General features: G+C 43.2%; 1 protein-coding gene across 8 annotated transcripts in view; it reads right to left on the reverse strand.

The window, feature by feature from the left end:
• Positions 1–20,507, reverse strand: part of LOC140559795 (axin-2-like) — a 97,445-nt gene that overhangs the window by 21,565 nt on the left and 55,373 nt on the right. For 7 of the 8 annotated variants that reach the window (XM_072683437.1, XM_072683435.1, XM_072683436.1 and 4 more), the window contains one exon: positions 1,757–2,613. In XM_072683437.1, the coding sequence (XP_072539538.1) occupies positions 1,757–2,565 (809 nt within the window). In that variant the 5' untranslated portion in view covers positions 2,566–2,613. Of the gene's footprint in view, positions 1–1,756; positions 2,614–3,855; positions 4,093–20,507 lie in introns of those variants that run through there. The other variant, XM_072683439.1, reaches the window with a different exon arrangement.

The raw sequence follows: 20,507 nt of genomic DNA on the forward strand, positions 1-20,507 counted from the left end.
AGAAAGGCAGAGAAGCGGAGAAGCTACATATATACACATATTAACAGATATATACATGTGACTCTTATTTTGTCCAGATGGTTTGTAGATCTAACATTTACAATTGAATGACTTTTCAAAGGGACTCTTATTTTGTCAGGTTTCTTTTTAATTGTTACATTTTTTTACAGGGACTCTTATTTTGTCAGGTTTCTTTTTAATTGTTACATTTTTTTTACAGGGACTCTTATTTTGTCAGGTTTCTTTTTAATTGTTACATTTTTTATACAGGGACTATTTGCAATATATGGGCTTTTTTTGAAGGGACTTTTATTTTGAAAAATGCACTATATAATTAGCAATACTTAATATTAAGTGTGTACTCCTGTACTTGTGGAAAGGAGCCCAGCTTCACATGCACACACACACACACAGTTAAGGGTTCTAGAACTCTCTGCAGCAAGGAACCGTCCACTGAAAGGTTCTTTAGGGAACCAAGAGCACCTTTCAGACACCCTCGTTTTTACGAGTGTGCTGATGTTCTCCACCATCCTGAAGATGTACAGAACATACAGCAGAGCCACAGAGCGGTACTAGAGTGTTAGTATGGGTTCTTAGAAGCACAGACTGGATTACGAGCTGCAGTCTATACATATATACATGTCCAAATGTTTGTGGACACCCCTTCTAAAGAGTGCATTCAGCTGCCTGAAGTTGGCACCATGCTGCCTAATGCCAGGCGTGGGCTAGAGGGGTGTAAAGCCCCCCCAGCATTGAGGAGCTGTGGAGCAGTGGAAGAGCTGTGTTCTCTGGAATGATGGTGGTGGAGCTCCATCCAGTATTTTTGGGATGAGAGGGGGATTTGGGAGTTATGAGGTGGGCTGGTGATCAACCAACATCCTGACCTCACTAACACTACTGTCGCTGCAATCAAATCTTCATAGCAATTCTCAAAAAACATGTTGCATACCCTTGATTTCAGAAGAACAAACAATGAATGAGCAGGTGTCCCAATACTTTTGTCCATACGGTTTACATGTATGGCTTGTTTTCTACGTCTCTTAAAAACCTGTAAACTATTAACATGGCAGTTATCCATCAAATACACTAATACATATAATGGTATAAATGACACTATAAGCCAACTGGTGGTCCCTGAAGCCCCTGAAACAAGGGGTTATTACTCAGTTATTAACCATGAGGCTTATTACACAGTAACTACTACAGCTCACCCCACAACTACGGTGAATTATGGGATGTTATGTGGATACGGGATTGAGGAATTAGGTAGAACCTTCAAAACAGCAATGTGACCAACAGTTCAGTACTCTCCAATAATAGCTAGAACACTTCTGCATGTTGGTGCAAATGAATGGATCTAATAGAAAACTGTTCATAAAGCTCAGACTGTGAGAAGAATTTAATATCTGCAAGTGAACAGGTGATTCCCAGACCCTGACTAAGCCTAAGTCTGGACTACAACAATCTAAAATGGTGACCAACCAACGATACTGCAATGTAACCCAAAAACTGAGGTTCTACATGGGTTCGGAACCACAAAGAACCGCTCGTTTAAAAAAAATGCTAAAGGCTTCTGCTTTATGGTGGATAAGCTGCTGAGTATGGTTCTGCACCAAACATCCCCGTCCAAGTCTGAGAACCTTCTTGGTACTCTACAGAACCCATTTTAAGACTGTGAGACTTCCAGAACCGGGTCAGTTTGGTATCATTTGGTGTCAACAACACAGCAACAAAGCATCCTGTTGGGGAACTTTACCTGCATCCACGCTCCAGCCCTTCGGCGGTCCTCAGAGTCATGGTGGCTCTCAGGCTCTTGGCCGAAAGCCCCACCACGGTGGCCAGCGCCTTGGCCTTCAGGTCTCCGCAGGTCCACTCTTTGTCCTCGATGAGCGGCGGCAGGTAGCCGCACATCACCTTGAGACCCGCCAGGCCGCTCTGGTGGGCGTACGCGGCGTTCTCGCAGCCCGAGCGCACGTAGTCCAAGTAGATGTCCGAGGTGAGGAACATCTGGTAGGCTTTCTCCTCCATGGCGGCCTGGATCTCGGTCTGCGCCTGGTCGAACATGGCCGAGTCGATGCGCTGCTTCTTGATGCTGTCCCGTATGTAGCTCCTGGTGGCCGGCTTCATCTGCTCGGCCACCACGCCGCTGGCCTCCACGTACCTCTTGTAGATGGCCCGCGCCACGCGCTGCGTCTTGCCGTCCTTAAGGTCCATCTGACGGAAGCCGTTGCAGGCGAACCAGAAGTCCAGCGCGTCCTCGCCCTTCTCGCGCTCCAGGAACGTCCTGAAGAGGTGCGCGCCGTCCTGGTCGCCCAGCAGCAGGTGCAGGGACTTGGTCCAGCGGGCCAGGGGGGAGTCCGGCGAGGCGCTGCCCTCAGGTTCCCCGAGACCGTCCTCGTTCCGCCGGCTCGCGCCGCAGCCCGGGATCGGCGCGGGCACCGCCACTGGGGGCGGCACTTCGGTGGGGACGCGGCGCGGGCCCTCGCCTTCTTCGCCGGGCACCGGAGGGCGCGGCGCGTCCTCGCGGAAGCTCGCGCCCACGGGCTCCGCCAGCGCGCGGCTCATGCTCGCCCTGCTCCGGTGCGTCTACGGACGGCGCCAGCACGAGCCTCTCTGCGGACACAAAGCACGAGGTTTAAGCAGAAAAACGATGCACGCGATGAAAACGAAGAAGAACGACGAAGCAAAACGAACCTTCTCTCGAGCCTTCTAGCATCGTTACGTTAAATAATACATCACTACGACTACTCGCGAGCCACTCGCGAGCTTCACAGAAAGCGAATGCGAGCATGGGCTGAGTCGGAAGCCCACGCGCGTCGTAAACAATGCAATGACTGCTAACACGGGCGATCTGGTAAATGCATAAGAATGCAATTGCCTACATTTCACCGGTGGCTTACATTGCTCCACGCGAGGCCCTCTGCATTGCAATGCACGAGCCTTATCATAAAATAATAACAGTAGTGATCAAAGCAAAACGCAAAGCTCCAAGCCTTGCATTGCCACAACGACCGACTCTCACTGCAAACACAAGCAACATGCATCCCCCTGTCACCCACCAACGTTTCAGCAAGCTAGAGCTAGATGCTTCAGAAAGGAATGCAAGACCCCCGTCCCACGTTCAAAGCGTGCACTGCACTAAAACGAGCTTCTCTGCAAACGCAAACCAGCTGTCTCGCGACCCTCAACGCAACAACGATGCGAAGTCCAGTTTCTAGCTAGCTTCTCTGCAACTTCCCGAGTGCAAACGCTGCGAGAAACTTCATGCACGGTCATGCACGAGCCGCCGAGCAGCTATGGGAAAGAGCACGAGCGCACATCAAAGGCGTCCAGTGGGAAAAATCACCAGCATTTATTTTAGACAAATCAGAGTCGTAAATTAGACACGAATGCACACCTCACTGTGCTGCACGTGCTGAACCCCAAACCCAGTTGACATTATTACAGTCCCACAAACTGAAATGCATCGCGTGCTAGTCGTCAAGGCAATGCACGGAAGGTTGAAAAGGTACAAGGTATCGAATACTGAACAATGCACGAGCCAGCCTCCAGTGCACCGCAGCTGAGGTCAGCATGCAATGCTCCTGATTGCTGTAATCATTTCCACACTTCCAGGCTCTGATTTAGACCACCACCCCCCACATCACCCCTCCTAGTTGGGGTGAGAGAGGGTGCTACGTGCTAAAGTTCAAGAACTCCCACCTAAGTGAAGACCCAACACCTAAGGAAGCCCCCCAAAAACGAGCAAACTGCACCAAACTCCTCAACTACAAGCATCCACGCTACGCTCGTGCTGTACATTGATAGGAAACGATCAATTAGGAGCAAAAAATAAACGTGGAACAGAGCTCATACCATGTTTTCAGGTTCTCCTCGAAGCTGGAAAAGTGTCCCGTAGTGCTGGTATAGGACTAAATAATCCAAAAAGATCACCAAAAAATAATAGAGCTCCTTTCTGCTTGGGAAAAAGAGTAATCCGTCAGACAGGGGGGGGGGGGACTGGACAGCAGTGCTCGCGCGAAGTCCTCGATCACAGAGAATGATAGATATATAGACACAGGGAGAGAGAGAGTGCACTGTGGCTCTATCCGTGTCCCATTCAGCACTGAGCTGCCTTACACTGCACACTGGATCCTCCTCTAGACGGCAGGGGGCGTGGCCACGTGGGCGGGGCCTAGCAGTGAGCTGCATTCATCATTTTCTGGTCAAATCAGTTCTCAGATCTCAGTAGCTGCTACAGGCTGTCCTTTTGCAGGTGCAGGGCTTTCTGTCTCATGCTTATGGCTGAAGTGGTTAACAGATCTGAGCCAATCATACAATATCAAACACAAATCCCTCCCTTTAAGCCACTTATCAGAAAGATTGGCTGTAGTTATTCTTGTAATGCATAAAAAAATATATAAAAAATATATATATATCTCCAAAATAAATATCTATTGTTCCATTCATCATTAAATTTTTTGACATAATATAAACGACAGCTTGAAATTATTTTAAAAAAGAGAAAAATGACAAATGAGTTTTTTTTAATCCATGTTGCGCATGTTTACTGTGCAGCTTTGCTCTGAGCCGTGACAGTGTTAACAGAGCTGCCAGTGCAGCTGTTCTTGAGCCATCGTCTGCAATCCAATCAAATCAGGTACAGGTCCCTCACTTTAAGACAGTTATTATGTTATCATTAAGTATCATCAAAATATTTGATGTAAAATATTGTTGCTGTCATGCAAAAATATAACTCATCGCTAGAAAAAAATAATAACACTCCAATGGAAGTCAGTGTAAAAAAGCATTTCTAATGGGACAAATAATATACCCTGACATACACGGGTGGCTCTTCTTCTTTGGGAAGCCACCTCTGGCATTACAGTAGGCTTTACACTGGAACATGTGTGTGCAGTCTTTGGTGGGTCTTTGGTAGGTTACCTATAGAGGGAGTGAAGTTTACTGTTGAGAATTACAGCCCAACAAAATGACAAACTCTATAGTGGGCAATTTCCCTAATCGGGACAGATTCCAAACGCAACCCTATAATCGGCCTTAAAAAAAAACAAATAAGGATCCGAAGGTAAGCCGTATTACTGAAAGCTTTAGCGGTTACTCCTCCAGGCCAATTTAAAATGAGATTGATTTGGAAGGGTTTCACTAAAGACTTCAAAGTGAGTTGCCGCCAGCCTGGTCCAGGAAGAACGGTAGACTAAGACTAGACGTAAAGGTGCAATAAGTATATATATATATATATATATATATATATATATATATAAATAAAACTAAAAAGAAATAATAAAATATAGTATATTTTCAATTATATGTATAATTTCTAATATTTAATAATATCATATTTAATAATCTAATAATCAATGTATAATTTATATTAAATGACTCACACAGAAACTTACACATACGTATAAAAAATATTCCAAGTAATTTTAAGAAAAGAAAAAAATATATATGTATGTATATATTGGTCCATTCTTTATTAAATTTGGCCAAAACGTAACTGTCAGAATCAAATTCTCAAAAAAAAACCCAAACAAACAAAAAAAACATACGGCGCTGGATTTACAGCTTTTCTAAAGTTGTGTATTTGCAGTGCTTTTCTTAAATGGTGCGCTTGTGAATTTTACTTATTATTTGAGGGATGACCGAAAATCTTGCTCTAAAGATTTAAAGGTTAAAAATGTTTTAAATGAGTAATTATTCAGTGTAAGCAGCAGTCACTATACTGTGAGTTTGGAAAACAAATGGCTAATCTAAGGAGACGTTAAGAGGTTGGAGTTAACTGTAAATGCTACCATTTCCTCCCTGATGGTGAGGTCAAATACACAACACACACAACACACACACACAACACACACAACACACACACACAACCCACACAACTGGAAGTTGTAGGGCGAGTGTTGTAGATTTGATGGATTTTTTGTAGCATGTTTTTATTTTGCAGAGTGTTGGGCTTTTCTCTGCCGCTGTAAAAACACCCTATTCTACCTTTTATTATCTTTTTTATACTGAATAATTACAAATCAAAACATGTTTAACCTTTAAATAAACAAAATAATCAATGAATCGGTCAAATAACTGCTAAAACCATCAAACTAGCAACAACAAAAAAAAGCTAGCTGAACAGATGAAGGCAGGCCAGTTGTTTGCTTTGTTTTTTTGGTGGCGAGAGCTAGCTTAGCTATGCTAGCTCAGGTGAATATTAGCTCCACAACTCTTTGAGTCCAGATGTTTCAAAACCTCAAATCTGAAAAAATAACAAAGTGATTAATTCTACTATGTTGGTATTATTAGAAATGTATAGATAAATGATGATAGCTTAACGTAAAGTAGCCTAACTAGCGACCCTCAGCCACGGCCTCTCTGAGAGACAAACGTCTGCTGTTAAAAAGTTTTAAAAATGTTTACTGTTACTATATTACAACATTAAAGCTACGTTAGTCTTTGTTTTTGTGTAAGTTGTGTGTTTATGTTTGTGTATGTTGTGTGTTTATGTTTGTGTATGTTGTGTATTTAACTCACAATTAGGGAGATAATGGTAGCATTCAGAGTTAGCTCCAAAATCTTAACGTTAAAACTTGCCTTCCACACATACAGTATAGTAACTGCTGCTTATACGGAATAATTACAACATTTTTATACCTTTAAATGAGCAAGACTTTCAATGTATTAATCACATAAGCTAGCAACAACATCAATGCTATACAGCTCAAGGCAGATTAGCAGCATTTTTGCTTTGTTTCTGTGGTGGCGAGAGCTAGCCTAGCTAGGACAAATATTAGCGCCACAACTCCTGACGGGTTGGATTTTGGCTAAATGACACTTTCAGATGTTGAAGTTTAGAGACATTATGGTGTTTTCATGGAAATTCATGGATAAATGATGATGTTTGGAAACCGTAGCATTAGGTAAAGTAGCCTAACTAGCGACCCACAGCCACGGCCTCTCTGAGGAACAAGCTCCAACCGCCTAATGTCTCCTTAAATTTGCCTTGCAAACATACGGTATAGTGACTGGTGCTTACACTGAATAATTACAAACCAAATCAAAATGATGAACCTTTAAATGACTGATTTTCAATTTATTACTTTATTACATAAGTGCTAAAACTGGTAAGCTAGCAAGACCAACAAAGCTAAACAGGCCAAGGCAGGTTAGCAGCTTTCTTTGTTTCTGTGGTGGCGAGAGCTAGCCTAGCTAGGCCAAATATTAGCGCCACAGCTCCTGACGGGTTGGCAAAATGATGTTCTCTTTTGTTGGAAGTTTAGAGGAAACAAACCTCAAATCTTTACAAAAAGATGATTCTGTTAGCCAGCTAAGTAGCATCCATTGCTGACACATACACACAAAGCTTGCCTAGTCCCTGCTGAGACGTATTGCCATTGTACTAATTTAGTATTTTTACTGAACATCCACATTTATAACGGGTGACCAAGGCATGGGAACGTTCAATGCTAAATAAAAATGCTAGTAGCCTCCGCAGTATTAGCACAGTATTACCTCCTGACGGGTTGGAATTTGGCTAAATGATACCTCCAGATGTTTAAATTTAGAGAAAACAAGCCTTAAAAGCTTTAAAAAGGACTGAAAAAGACAAACTGATTGATTCTGCCATGATGATGTTATGGAAGTCATGGATATAGGTTGATGTTCAGAAAACATAGCCAGCTAAGTAGCACCCGTTGCTGACACAGATGTGCAAATGCACACACACACACATACACACACACATACACACACACATACAAAGCTTGCCTAGTCCCTGTTGAAAAGTATTGTTAATAGAATGAACCTACAGGTCAAGGCAGATTAGCAGTTAGCATTGTTTTTGTGGTGGCTAAAGCTAACTACTTGAATTCACACATAGCAAAAAAGCAGTGATGCCACATCTGTAGCGGTAACACGCTTAAGAATGGCCTAAAAATTCACACTTTACACAGATTACGTAATCCGTGTTTATAACGGGTGACCGAGACATGGGAACGCTCAATGCTAGCTAGTAGCCTCCGCAGTATTAGCACAATATTAACTCCTGACAGGTTTTCCTGATGGGGTTTTGGCCAAATGATGCTTCCAGATGTTTAAATTTAGAGGAAACAAGCCTCAAATCTGAAAAAGACCAATAGATCGATGGCCATGATGGTGTTATAGAACTTATGGATCAATGATGATGTTCAGAAAACATAGCAAGATGTAACGTTGCATAACGAGCGACCCACAGCTACGGCCTTTCTGAGGGATGAGTGATTTTCCTGTTGAGCTTTAAGAATACAGGTCTTCATTCTCGTGTATGTTTACATTTATATATGTATATATTTAACCCATGCCTCACCACAGTGGAGGGAACGGCAGCATTCAGAGTTAGCTCCAACCAAATCTGCCAGTGTCTGGTTTGCACTCTTTCAGACATGCTGCATGTGGACGGACTAATTTTATAATGTCTTCTGACATGCTTTCCATTCATATGATTAAGGCATATTAAATGGTTACAAAAAGTCATTGTGGTCAAAGAGGCTTCTCACCATGTAATGCGGATGACTTTCTCAATGTCATTGCAGAGAGATCTGAGAGAGCGAGCGAGGGAGAGGGAACGAGCCTGATCCTACCCCATGCTACTTCAAAGCGTATATTGTTCCTTTGATGTTCGACACAAACTCTGAAGACCAAGATATATTTAAATACTAGAATTCACACATAGAAAGCAGCGATGCCACATCTGTAGCTTTCAAGCGCTTAAGAACGGATCAGAAATCCACACTTTACACAGATTTCGACATTGCTTTTGTATTTTTACTAAAAACACGTGTTTACAATGGGCGACCAAGGTACGGGAACGCTGAACCTTATTTTCCCCCTTTTCTAACTACAAACTTAATTCCGCCCACAATTGGGAGAATAATGATGAGGTGGGGTGGTGATCATCCATCCAACATCCTGACCTTACTAACGCTCTTGTCGCTGAATGCAATCACATCCTCACAGCAATTCTCCTCCAAAATCTAGCAGAAAACCTTCTTCCCTGGACTGTAGAGACAGTTACTCCAACAAAAGCAGAATAAACTCTTTAAAAAAAACCCTGATTTTGGAAGAAGCCATGAATGAGCAGGTGTCCAAATACTTTTGTCCAAATCTTTGGGTCTTTTGTGCCAGATGTGATGCTGGCCTGAAATGCTCCACAATGCTTGGATGCTCTGAGCGCCCCCTCATGGACAGCTGTTCACGTGCATTTCTGGACAAGCTGAGAGCTCCAGAAGCTTGATCTGAAGGTGGAGCAGCATGTGGGCTGAGGCGGTAGAGTAACACTACAGGATTTTACACTAATATGACTCTATGGGTTACGCAGCGTTACAGAACAGCAGTTCTGGAGAGAGGTTCTCCACCTGCAGCTCCACCACCAAAGCTCCATAGTGCAGTAGCAGCAGCGTTCCGGCCCGGAGTGGGAATGACGGAGACGCCATTCTCCCTGATACAGTCAGTGGAGCTTCAGCAAGATCCTGAAGCTGCTGTTTTTAAGGTGCAGTTGTTACAGAATGTTGCTTTAAATAGAATTTGAGCACATTAGCAATGAGCAGTTTGAAATTATTTGGATGTCTGTTGACTTGTGGTGTTTGCTCGCTTGTAGCTCCAGTGCTAAAAGGCAACATTTGGACATCAAGCACGCCTTAGCTGATGACCTCCAATTAGGGTAAGTAGAATATGGACTAAATTGGCTTTTTTGGCAATTAAAAAACACTGTATTTTGTAGCTCTTGTTTAGGCCGAAGATCTCTAGGTGGACAACTACCGACCTCTGGACCACACCCGGACTATACACTGTTACCATGTCTCTCACAGTCTACTCAACGCCAAGCCAAGTGAGTTCCTAACACACTTATTTACGCCACAGTGAAGAGGTCCGGGCAGTCAGGCAACAACGCCTGGCCCTTTTTTTGATGTTGACCCCTCCCCGACCCCTTTGTAGTGGCCCTGGTCATTTTCACAGGGGGACCCCAAATGTTTGAAAAGCCCGGGACAGGATGACGAGAAGAGGAGCAGAAAAGGGAGCTACTGAGGAGTAGTCATAAAACAAGGTTACCCAGAGGCTAATTTCAGGCTCGTGCAATAGAACAAACACAAACACATCTGATCCCGTTACAGCGGCGATTAAAGCAGCAGCTCACCAAGCTTTCAAAAGTTCACCCGAAGTTCCTAACCTTTACCCCCAGTATACTGTGTTCGACTGAGTGGTGTGGGCCAAGTTCATCAATAGCCTTAGGTGGTCTGGAAGTTGCAGCATTATTCAATATTTCTGTAATAATGAGAGTCAGAGCGTGGTTTAGGCCGAGGTTTGGTCCGTTTGGTGCTTTTTTAAGGTTATGATGTTAAATCTCCGAATGGATCCTCCAGGCCCGCTCTCAGAACACATTTAGAAACCCGTCGCCTCAATGCAATAAACAGTCTATAGACCGCCGGTGGGCCGGTGTCATTACGAACGTCTATTACCAGAGAACAGCCCCACCTGTCTGTACAGAAGCCTCTGTAGTTACTGAGTAATACACCTCAGTGTGTAATAAGCCTTTCTGCAATAGGGGTTAAAGGACTTCAGGTGGTTGCTAAGGTGTCCCAGGTGGTTGCTAGGTTGTTGCTATGGAGCTGCTATGTTATTCCAGGAGGTAGCAAGGGTGTTGTTATGGTACCTCAGGTGTTTGCTAGGTTGTTGCTACGGAGTTGCTATGTTATTCCAGGAGGTAGCAATGATGTTGGTATGGTATTTCAGGTGGTTCCTAAGGTGTCCCAAGTGGTTGCTAGTTTGTTGGTATAGAGATGCTATGTTGTTCCTGGTGGTTGCATGGGTGTTCCTATGGTACGTTAGATGATTGCTAAGGTGTCCCAGGTGGTTGCTAGGTTGTTGCTATGGAGCTGCTATGTTATTCAAGGAGGTAGCAAGGGTGTTGCTATGGTACTTCAGGTGGTTCCTAAGGTGTCCCATGTGGTTGCTAGTTTGTTGCTATGGAGATGCTATGTTTTCTTGGTGGTTGCATGGTTGTTCCTATGGTACCTCAGACGATTGCTAAGGTATCCCAGGTGGTTGCTGGATTTTTGCTATGGAGATGCTATGTTATTCCTGGCAGTTGCATGGGTGTTGCTATGGTACTTCAAGTCCCAGGTGGTTGCTAGGTTGTTGCTATGGTGTTGCTATGTTATTCCTGGTGGATGCATTGGTGTTGCAATGGTATTTCAGGTGGTTGCATGGGTGTTGCCATGGTACCTCAGGTGGTTGTTAAGGTGTATGATTTTTTTCCCCCTATTGGTACAAAAAGCCATTGAAAACTGTATGTCCAATCAAAAAGCTGTATAAAAGCCTGAATCACACAATCAGACCAAACTTTAAAACTTTGTTGATAGTTTAAAAAACTGTGGGAGGAGTTACTCAGCAAAGAAATGGCGAGATAAAAGAGAAAAAATGAGAAGAAGAACAGAAATTAGATCAAGCCTCAGTCGCTCAGTGCCTTGGAATCCACAACCATAATAAAATCACGTTACGAAAGCCTTCAGAAGTCCTCACTTCAGAAGGCCTCTCTCTGGCAAGCTGTCTGATGTAAATGTGTGTGCTGTAAAGGTGTTTGCACATCAAAGAGCCATCGAGATAACGCCTATCTTTAACACCTGGTTAACACAATTACCTAATGATCGGTTCTTCTGTGTGAGGAACATCTGATCTGAGTCAGAAATGTGGAGAATGTCTCCAGGTATCACATCAACCTGGGTTCCAGAGTGTTGTTCCATGCTACTGCTTACTCGTATCATCTGTCTTTGAGGGACCCTTAAACGGACATTCACACCTGTTGTGAGGGTCTTTAATAAGTACTAGGAACTACAAAAAGAACCAAGTCTGCGGGTGGTGCTGTTCAGTTTCGGAAGGGACCTGAGGTTCCTTTTCGGTGCTACATAGAACCCTACTTTATAGCATTTTTTGGTATTCTAAGATGTTTCTACAAGAGGTTCTATTTTATATCAGGCGGAGGACCATTTAAGCATCTAAAGAGGGTTCTAATGAGAGTTGTCATAGTTCTTGGAAGAACCCTGGTCTTAGAGAGTCATTTTACCAGATATTGAGAGGTATTGGTATTGTTATAGCAAAATGGGTTCTATATGGTACTGAAAAGGGGTTCTTTAACTGGTAACTACAAAGACGTAGCTGCATGCCTTGTTGGTGCTACGTAGAACCATGGTTCCTTCAAAATGTAGAAGAACACTTAAACCAGGCAAAGATCCATTAAAGCATTTACCCAGCTATCATGTCCATGGTGGGCCTGTATGGGTAGCCCAAGCTGGGATCCGGAATGTTTTGTCCATTGGTTCCACGTTGGGTCCAGGGTGAGTGATGGGACCAGGAGGAGTTAAACATGGGCCCCATCTGGGTCATACACTGCATGCAAGGCCCAGCTGGAAGCCATGTGAGATTAAGGTGGGCTGTAAGAATGGAGAAGTCCAACTGGCTCCCAGTAACAACACATGCACACACCCACTCAGAGCCCTTGCCCACCTGGAACCCACCTAGCCCACGGTCTACCCATGTTGGCAGGACCGATTATTTTTTTCTTTGTCTTTTGGTGCTATGAATGCTACACTGTGAGGACAAAAGTATTGGGACACTTGCTCTCATTTAGTATTTCCTCCAAAATTAAGAGTATTGATTGGTTGCACTTCAGTCATGTCTCTAACCTGCCACTGTAAAGCTTAATGAGGTCAGGATGTTGGATGATTACCACCCCAACTCATCCCAAATATATTGGATGAAGGGCCAGCATCATTCCAGAGACCACAGTTCTTCCACTGCTCCACAGCTCAATGCTGGGGGGCTTTATACCCCCTACAGCCCAGGTCATGTAAATGTGTGTGTGCATTTGCACATCCCTGTCAGCAATGGGAGTAACTTAACGTAGCTGAATGCACTCATTAGAAGGGGCGTCGACAAACATCTGAAGCACCTTTCACAAGGTTCTGGCAGGATGTAGATGTTTTCCATCAGAGAGAAGAACCCTTAAACCAGCAATGAAAGACTTCTGAGATCTTAGAGATCTTCTAAGTAGAAGCACTGCCTGTAATGAAGACCCCCCCGACTAATGCAATCACGCTCGGCCGTTTTGAACCTGCCTGACCTGTGATGGCCCTCGATGTGGAACTGACGTCCACACAAGAACCGAGCGCATTCAACGCATGAGCTCAAGAAATGAGGGAATAAACGAGATCCAGAAATGTAAATACCCCCTCAGCCGGAGCGTGGAGAGCGAGAGCACGGCAGTGCGTTCTGGCGAGTTCAAAGGCATGCGAGATGGAAGCTAGGACAGGAGCATGAAAGCTAATAAAGTTAAGTAGGCCTGCATCGGGGGGGAAGGACGAGCATCCTGCTTTGAACAGACCCTGTGATCAGTCGCCTCCCTCAATTAGTGTATTGTCCACTTGTACTTTCAGCCTGGGGGTTAAACTGCTAGCGCAGCGCTTTGAAGTGCTTATCCCTTCATCTGCAGTCTGACGGAGGGAAATCTGCAGGACAACAACGGAAAAAACAAAACCACACATCCAAGCTCTTCGGCCGGGGACCAGATAGAGGCTGGCTACACCACAGACACAGGGGAGGAAGGAGGAGGGAGAGATAGCGAGAATCAGATGTCTGTCTTCGGTGTCGTCCAGACCGATCAGTCCTTTCAATTCGGTTCTACAGATATGGAGCCGAAACGGCACGACCGACCTCTGGACCTGATCCACGGTTCAGTGTTATAATACAACAGGCTGGGTGTAGATGAGATGTTCAGTGAAGAGCTTCACTGTGAGGCATCTTACAGAGACATGGCAAGTTCTGCATACTTCAGATCATCAGGAAGGGAATTCAGAGCATAAGAGAGTGAGAGAGAGAGAGAGATGAAGAATAGACAAAGAGAGAGAGAGATGGATATATATATATAAAGAACAGGCAGAGAGAGAGAGAGAGAGAGAGAGAAAGATACTGCTCAAGAGATAGTGATAGAAAAAGACAATGATAGAGAGACTAAGAGGGAAATATAGATAAAAAGAGAGAGAGAGAAATAGAAAGATTGAGAGAGAGAGAGAGAAAAAGAAAGATTGAGAGAAAGAGAGTGAGAGAGAGAGATGAAAAATAGACAGAGAGACAGATTGAGAGAGAGAAACACAGAGAGAGAGAGAAATAGAGAGATAAAGAATAGACAGAGAGAGAAACACAGAGAGAGATGTATATATATATATATATATATATATATATATATATATATATATATATATAAAGAATAGGCAGAGAGAGGGAGAGAGAGAGAGAGAAAGATACTGCTCAAGACATAGTGAAGAACGGAAGTGAGAGATATGGAGAGAAAGTAAGGACCAAGAGAAAGCAGGAAAAACAAGAGAAGGTAGAGACAGAGAGAGAGAGAGAGAGAGAGAGAGAGAGAGAGAGAGAGACATAGAGAACGAGAGAGAGAGAGAGAGAGAGATACAGAGAGAGCGCGAGAGAGACAAACGTGAAAGGAACTATAGCAACGGAAGTGGGGATAGAATTGGAGAGAAAGTAAGGACCAAGAGAAAGCAAGAAAAACAAGAAGAGAAGGCAGAGAGAGAGAGAGAGAGAGAGAGAGAGTGAGCAAATGAGAGAGTGAGAGAGAGAGAGAGAGTGAGAGAGAGAGTAAGAGCACAGTTGTCAGCAGAATCAGATGTCTTTGGAGCCAGAAGCAGCCGAATATACAATTAAAGTGTGGAGTTAAGACGGGCTTTGAAGTTGGACATGCTCCCTAACGCTCTTACAGTCGGAGAAAGAAGCCATTCATCCCGCTGTTCCGGCCGGTTAACAGGATAGAGTTAAAAGGGCCAATTTGAGGAAAATAAGCAGAGTAAACTTTCATTCCGACGCCGCATCCATAGTGGGCGACAGAGGCACGCTATCGCCATAATCACCGAAGCCAAACCTCACAGCCTGTTCATTAGTGATGCGCAGGAGAGTGCTTCTGAGTGTGTGTGTGTGTGTGTGTGTGTGTGTGTTTCAGATTAATTGCCACTTTGCCGTTCGTTTTTTAATGTTATTAATCGTGTTTTGTGGTGGCTTAAGACTTCAATAATGTATAGCGACAGTGTTTGATGTTGAGCGCGGGAGAAGGTGGCGTGGAAAAGTGTCTCCAGAAAGATTAGCCCCCCCCCAAAAAAACTAAACACGCCCTCCGGTGGCATCACTGACAAACAATGGTCACAAAGGATTGAGGCCTGCACCACGACACTACCACACTACTGCTCAACATCCTGGAGACAGTGTGTCCATAATGATGAACAGGTCTGTAGATGGCTCTAAACTGACTGAGAAAGCTGCAGAACATCAAGAAGAAGAACTCGTTATGTCCAGAACATCTCTTAAATATGCCTTAAATGTAAGGACAAAAGTATTTGGACAGTGAGTTATGAGCATATGTTCAGAACAGGGCTTAAAGGTGTCGTGGAAATGGAGAATAGCGTCTGTCTTAGCATAGTCAAACAACGAGAGCTAAGAACATGGAATGACACCCATGAACCTCCTTTAAAAGAACATCCAGCAGAACCAAAACTGAACTGGAAAACAGGCCGATTCCAAAACCCCAAAACTGTTACATCACAGTCTTGACTCATTATATTTATACCTCAAAACACTCATAAACCCCAGCCATAGAAAAAAGTATTTTGAGGTTTTCACATTACGGCCAGTGGAAGATCCACAAGGACCCCATGTGGTTGCTATGGTGGTTACTATGGCATACTATTTCAGGTGGTTGCTATAATATTTCAGGTGGTTGGTAGTTTGTTCATGGTGGCTGCTATTGTTGTTATTATGGCGTTGCTAGGCACATTCTATGGTACCCCAAATGGTTGCTGTGGTGGTTCAGGTGGCTGCTCAGGTGTTGCCAAGTGGTTGCTGTGGTAGCCCATGTGCTTGGCTGAGCTGTTCTATAATAACTACAGGGTATTTGTACCATCATGGCACATTAGGCAAGGGTGCACACATGTTTGTATCCCATGTATGTATGTTTGTGTTATATACAGAACATATATAACACAAATGATTTAAGGTCGGACAAAAACCTTGTATCTCCAGAATAGCAGCTTTACAGGAGATGTGAAAAGCCTTCTGAACTTTCAATGGAAGTCAATGTAAAAAGATTTTATTCCAAGTTTTTGTTTATTTTTTCCAAGATTTTATTGGTCCGTTCATCACGATATTCTGATACACTGTAATAAAAGCCCAAAAAACTGCCAGATTCACATCATGGAGAAAAGTGAAAAACGGCAACAATGGAGATCCAAGGTTTATGCATGGCCAGCGACGCGAGCGTCTGAAGGGGCAGATGATTCTAAAAGAAATGTCTATTTGTGGAGACGACACGAAAGAATCAGCCTGCATTGCTCTGAGTCAGAAACGGGCCCACCTGCCCACCTGTCAAGCGCTTGCCCTTTAAATGTGGGTGTTTAGTTAAGAAGAATAAGTGCGGAAGCTTGCGAGAAAGGCCAACAGCCTTTGACCTCGTTCTGACCAGTTTGAAGTCTCGCTCTCTTTCTCCGGAGATGTTTCCCTCTTTTTTTTGACAGAGAGATCGAGAGAGAGAGAGAGAGAGAGAGAGAGAGAGAGCAATGCTTTGAGATTAGACGAGTTCGTATCGTGGGATGGAAGCTCATGTCAGGCTTCTTGCAGCCGTGCAGAGGCGCCAACTTTCAAACCCACTTCAGAGAGCGAGGTGGAACGGAGAGAACAAAGCTAGCCCTCTGCTGAGCACCTATCTCGCAGCCAGCCTTGAAGACTGGAGCTGGAAAAAAAGAGAGGAAAAAAAAGATATATATTCCCTCCGAAATAAACAAGAGCAGATAAAGAGAGGAGCTCCTGATGTAGCGACCGGCAGACGTGCGCTTTGTTCCTTTAATCTCAATATGAAACTGATGTATCGCCAGGAAGACAAACCAGGAAATAAATCAACACAAAATAAATAAACAGATAAAAACCTTCTAAAATGAAGCGAGAAAAAAGACAGACATTGCCACTGCTACTTAACTTCTCATGAAATGCAAGCTTTATATTATAATAAATATATTAATAATAATACTACTACTAATAATAATTCTAGGGCCCGAGCAGTCCAGTCGAATAAGGCACTGTCAGGATGACCAGAGGGTCGCCAGTTCGAATCCCGGTGATGCTGCTAGGCATCGGCTAGCACAGTAGGTCTCTCCTTGCTCTCTCCAGGGTGGGTAGGTGGCTCTTTCTCCGCACATCACTCCAAAGCAATGCTGACTGCTGATCTGCTTGCCGATGCATCATAGCCGGGTACACGTCGCTCGAATGGTGGTGAAAAAAGGCTGTGGCTGGCTGTGCATGTGCAGAAGGAGGCGTGGGTCGGTATTCGTCGTCCCAGTGTTGGGAGCATGTGGAAGGGTTGGGTAATTAATGATGCAAAGAAAATCGATAAAGAAGAAATACAATTTGAGGAACCCTCAAGAAAAAGGTTCTCTGGCTGGACAAGACCACTGGAACCTTCAAGCAAGGAACCAACAAAGGTGGTCGCAGAGTAGAGTTCCAGTTCCCCTCAAGTACCTCCACTGTAACAAGAGTCAACAAGCTGTATATGATGTGTAAAATGATGCAATGGTGCAATGTGGTTGCTATGGTATTTCAGGTGATCCATAGGGTTTTGCTCTGTAGTTGCTATAGTATTTCTTATAAAACTTAATTAAAGAAGAAATACAATTTGAGGACCTTCAAGAAAAAGGTTCCTTGAAGGTTCCTCACAGTTTCAAACTCAGGAACCTCCAAAAGTTCCTTGAGGATCTTAAACTTTTAACAGTGAGGAGGTCAGCAGTGGCAGTGGTGGTCATCCAACACCCTGACGTCACCAGTGACGTCTCTTGTCTACGAATGCAATCAGATCCTCACAGCAATAAATAGTATATACTGTTTATATACTGTCTGTATACTGTCATACTGTCATATAATTATAAAATGATAATAATAATCATTTTATCTGTAATCAGAACCTTCCTGGAGCTATAGCACAATCTCAAGGGTTCAATTGTTCTTTTGCTCAAAGAGGGGGGAGACCTCCAAAGACTTGGAGCTGGAGGTCGGCTGGCTTCTGCTTGGTGGTACACTGTTAAAAGTTCAAGATCCATGAGGAACTTTTGGAGGTTCTTCAAATTTAAAACTTTGGAGGAAACTCTGAACCTTCAAGAAACGTTTTTTTTTTTTTAGAAAAAAAAGGTTCCTTGACGGTTCCTCAAAGCATCTTAAAAGGTTCCTCCACCTCTGATAACTGGAGCCAGAAATGAGAGATGACAGGGTTCAAATAGGGAGGTGACGGGGTGGTAGAGGTAGAAATGGAATTTGTAGGATGTTGGATTTGGGAGGAGGGGCTTCAGCCGTGTTCTTCCTCCTCTCACCTTTTACCATGTAGTAAAGCCAATGGTTCTAGATACACTCTAAATAGATAACGGTTCCATATCTTACCTAGAAAGGTTGACTTTCAATGATAGTGCTTATATAAACCTTGGATGGGAGACTTATGAAGGGGTTGAATTGCCTGTCTGACCAGCAAATGAGCGGTTCTCTAGCAGACTTCCAGACCTCCTGAGCTGCCGATTCCTAAGAACCATGCCTACTTCAGTTTTTCGGATCTTTGGACAGCTGCTTAGAGGAGCCCATGTTTGATGAGTGTAAGTACAAGGTTTGAAAGGCTTCCTAAAACAGTTGGTGACAGATTTGCGCCAAATCTGAGCCTTTGCAACGTTAAACAGTAAACAGTAGAACCATGACGACTGTGATGAACGGGCCAATAGCAAAGCTCCAACACGACTTACTGATAGAGACTCATCACACTTACATCCAGTACAGATAAGAGGTGTTTATACTGCTGCTCTGTGAAGTTTCGGAGATACGCCGTGCTGTTGCGATGGTGACGTTACAACAGTGGCGTTAGGGTTACGGTGCTCGTAAAGTCAGTAGAGATCAGAGAGCTGCTGGGGAGCGGAGGGTCATCTCTTTGAAACGGGTCAGAGCGTCGTCACCTGGTCATAAATGTGACAAGCTTCGGCCTAAAGTACACTTAACACCACAGTGCTCACACTTTAACACCTGCAGTAATGAGCTTACACACAGTGAGTGCGAGTGTGTGTGTATGAGAAAGACAGTGATAGAGAAGTGCAGTACAATTTACTGAAATATCCATTGATGTTTATTATTATTATTATTATTATTATTATTACTATTATTACTATAACTATAATGTATATATAAATACACTCTATTAATGAATGCATTCAGCCACACACAGCTTGTCTAGTCCCTGTAGAGAGGTTCTGCAAATAGAATAGGACCCTCAGGAGCAGATAATGCCATGCGTGGGCTAGAGGAGGGGTATAAAGCCCCCCAACATTGAGGAGCTGTGGAGCAGTGGAAGAACTGTGTTCTCTGGAATGATGGTGGTGGAGCTCCATCCAGTACTTTTGGGATAAGATGGGGAGTTGGGGATGATGAGGTGGGATGGTGATCTTCCAACATCCTGACCTCACTAATGCTCTTGTGGCTGAATGCAATCAACAGCAATGCTGCTGAACAGCAATGGAAGACTTGCCTAGACATTTCAACAAAGCAAAAGATGGATGAAGTCTTTTTTAATGACCTAATGCATGGTCTATAAACTGTGTGTATACTGTCTATATAATGTATATGTACAGTCTATATACTGTCTAAATACTACACATATACTGTATATGTAAATCTTTACACTGTCTATATACTGTGTGTATACTGTCTATATACTATCTAGACTGTTTCTGAGCTAGATTTATTGTCTATATGCGGTCCAAACACAACATATATACTGTATTTATACGGCCTATAAACTGTCTAAATACTTCATATATACTGTATATGTACAGTCTTTATACTGTCTAAATATTACATATATACTGTATATGTATGGTCTATATACGGTGTGTATATTGTGTATATACTGTCTAGACTGTTTCAAAATTACATATATTGTCTATTTACTGTCTAAACACAACATATATACTGTATTTATACGGTCTAAATACTATATATATACTGTATATGTACAGTCTATATACTGTCTAAATACTACATATATACTGTATATATAAATCTTTATACTGTCTATATACTGTGTGTATACTGTCTATAAACTATCTAGACTGTTTCTGAACTAGATTTATTGTCTATATGCGGTCCAAAGACAACATATATACTGTATTATACAATCTATAAATGGTCTAAATACTACATATATACTGTATTTATACGGCCTATAAACTGTCTAAATACTTCATATGTACTGTATATGTATGGTCTATATATACTGTGTGTATATTGTGTATATACTGTCTAAACACAACATATATACTGTATTTATACGGTCTATAAACTGTCTGAATACTACATATATACTGTATATGTGTGGTCTATATATTGTGTGTATATTGTCTAGACTGTTC

The sequence above is a fragment of the Salminus brasiliensis genome, chromosome 7, assembly GCF_030463535.1.
Source record: "Salminus brasiliensis chromosome 7, fSalBra1.hap2, whole genome shotgun sequence".
Lineage (NCBI taxonomy): Eukaryota > Metazoa > Chordata > Actinopteri > Characiformes > Bryconidae > Salminus > Salminus brasiliensis.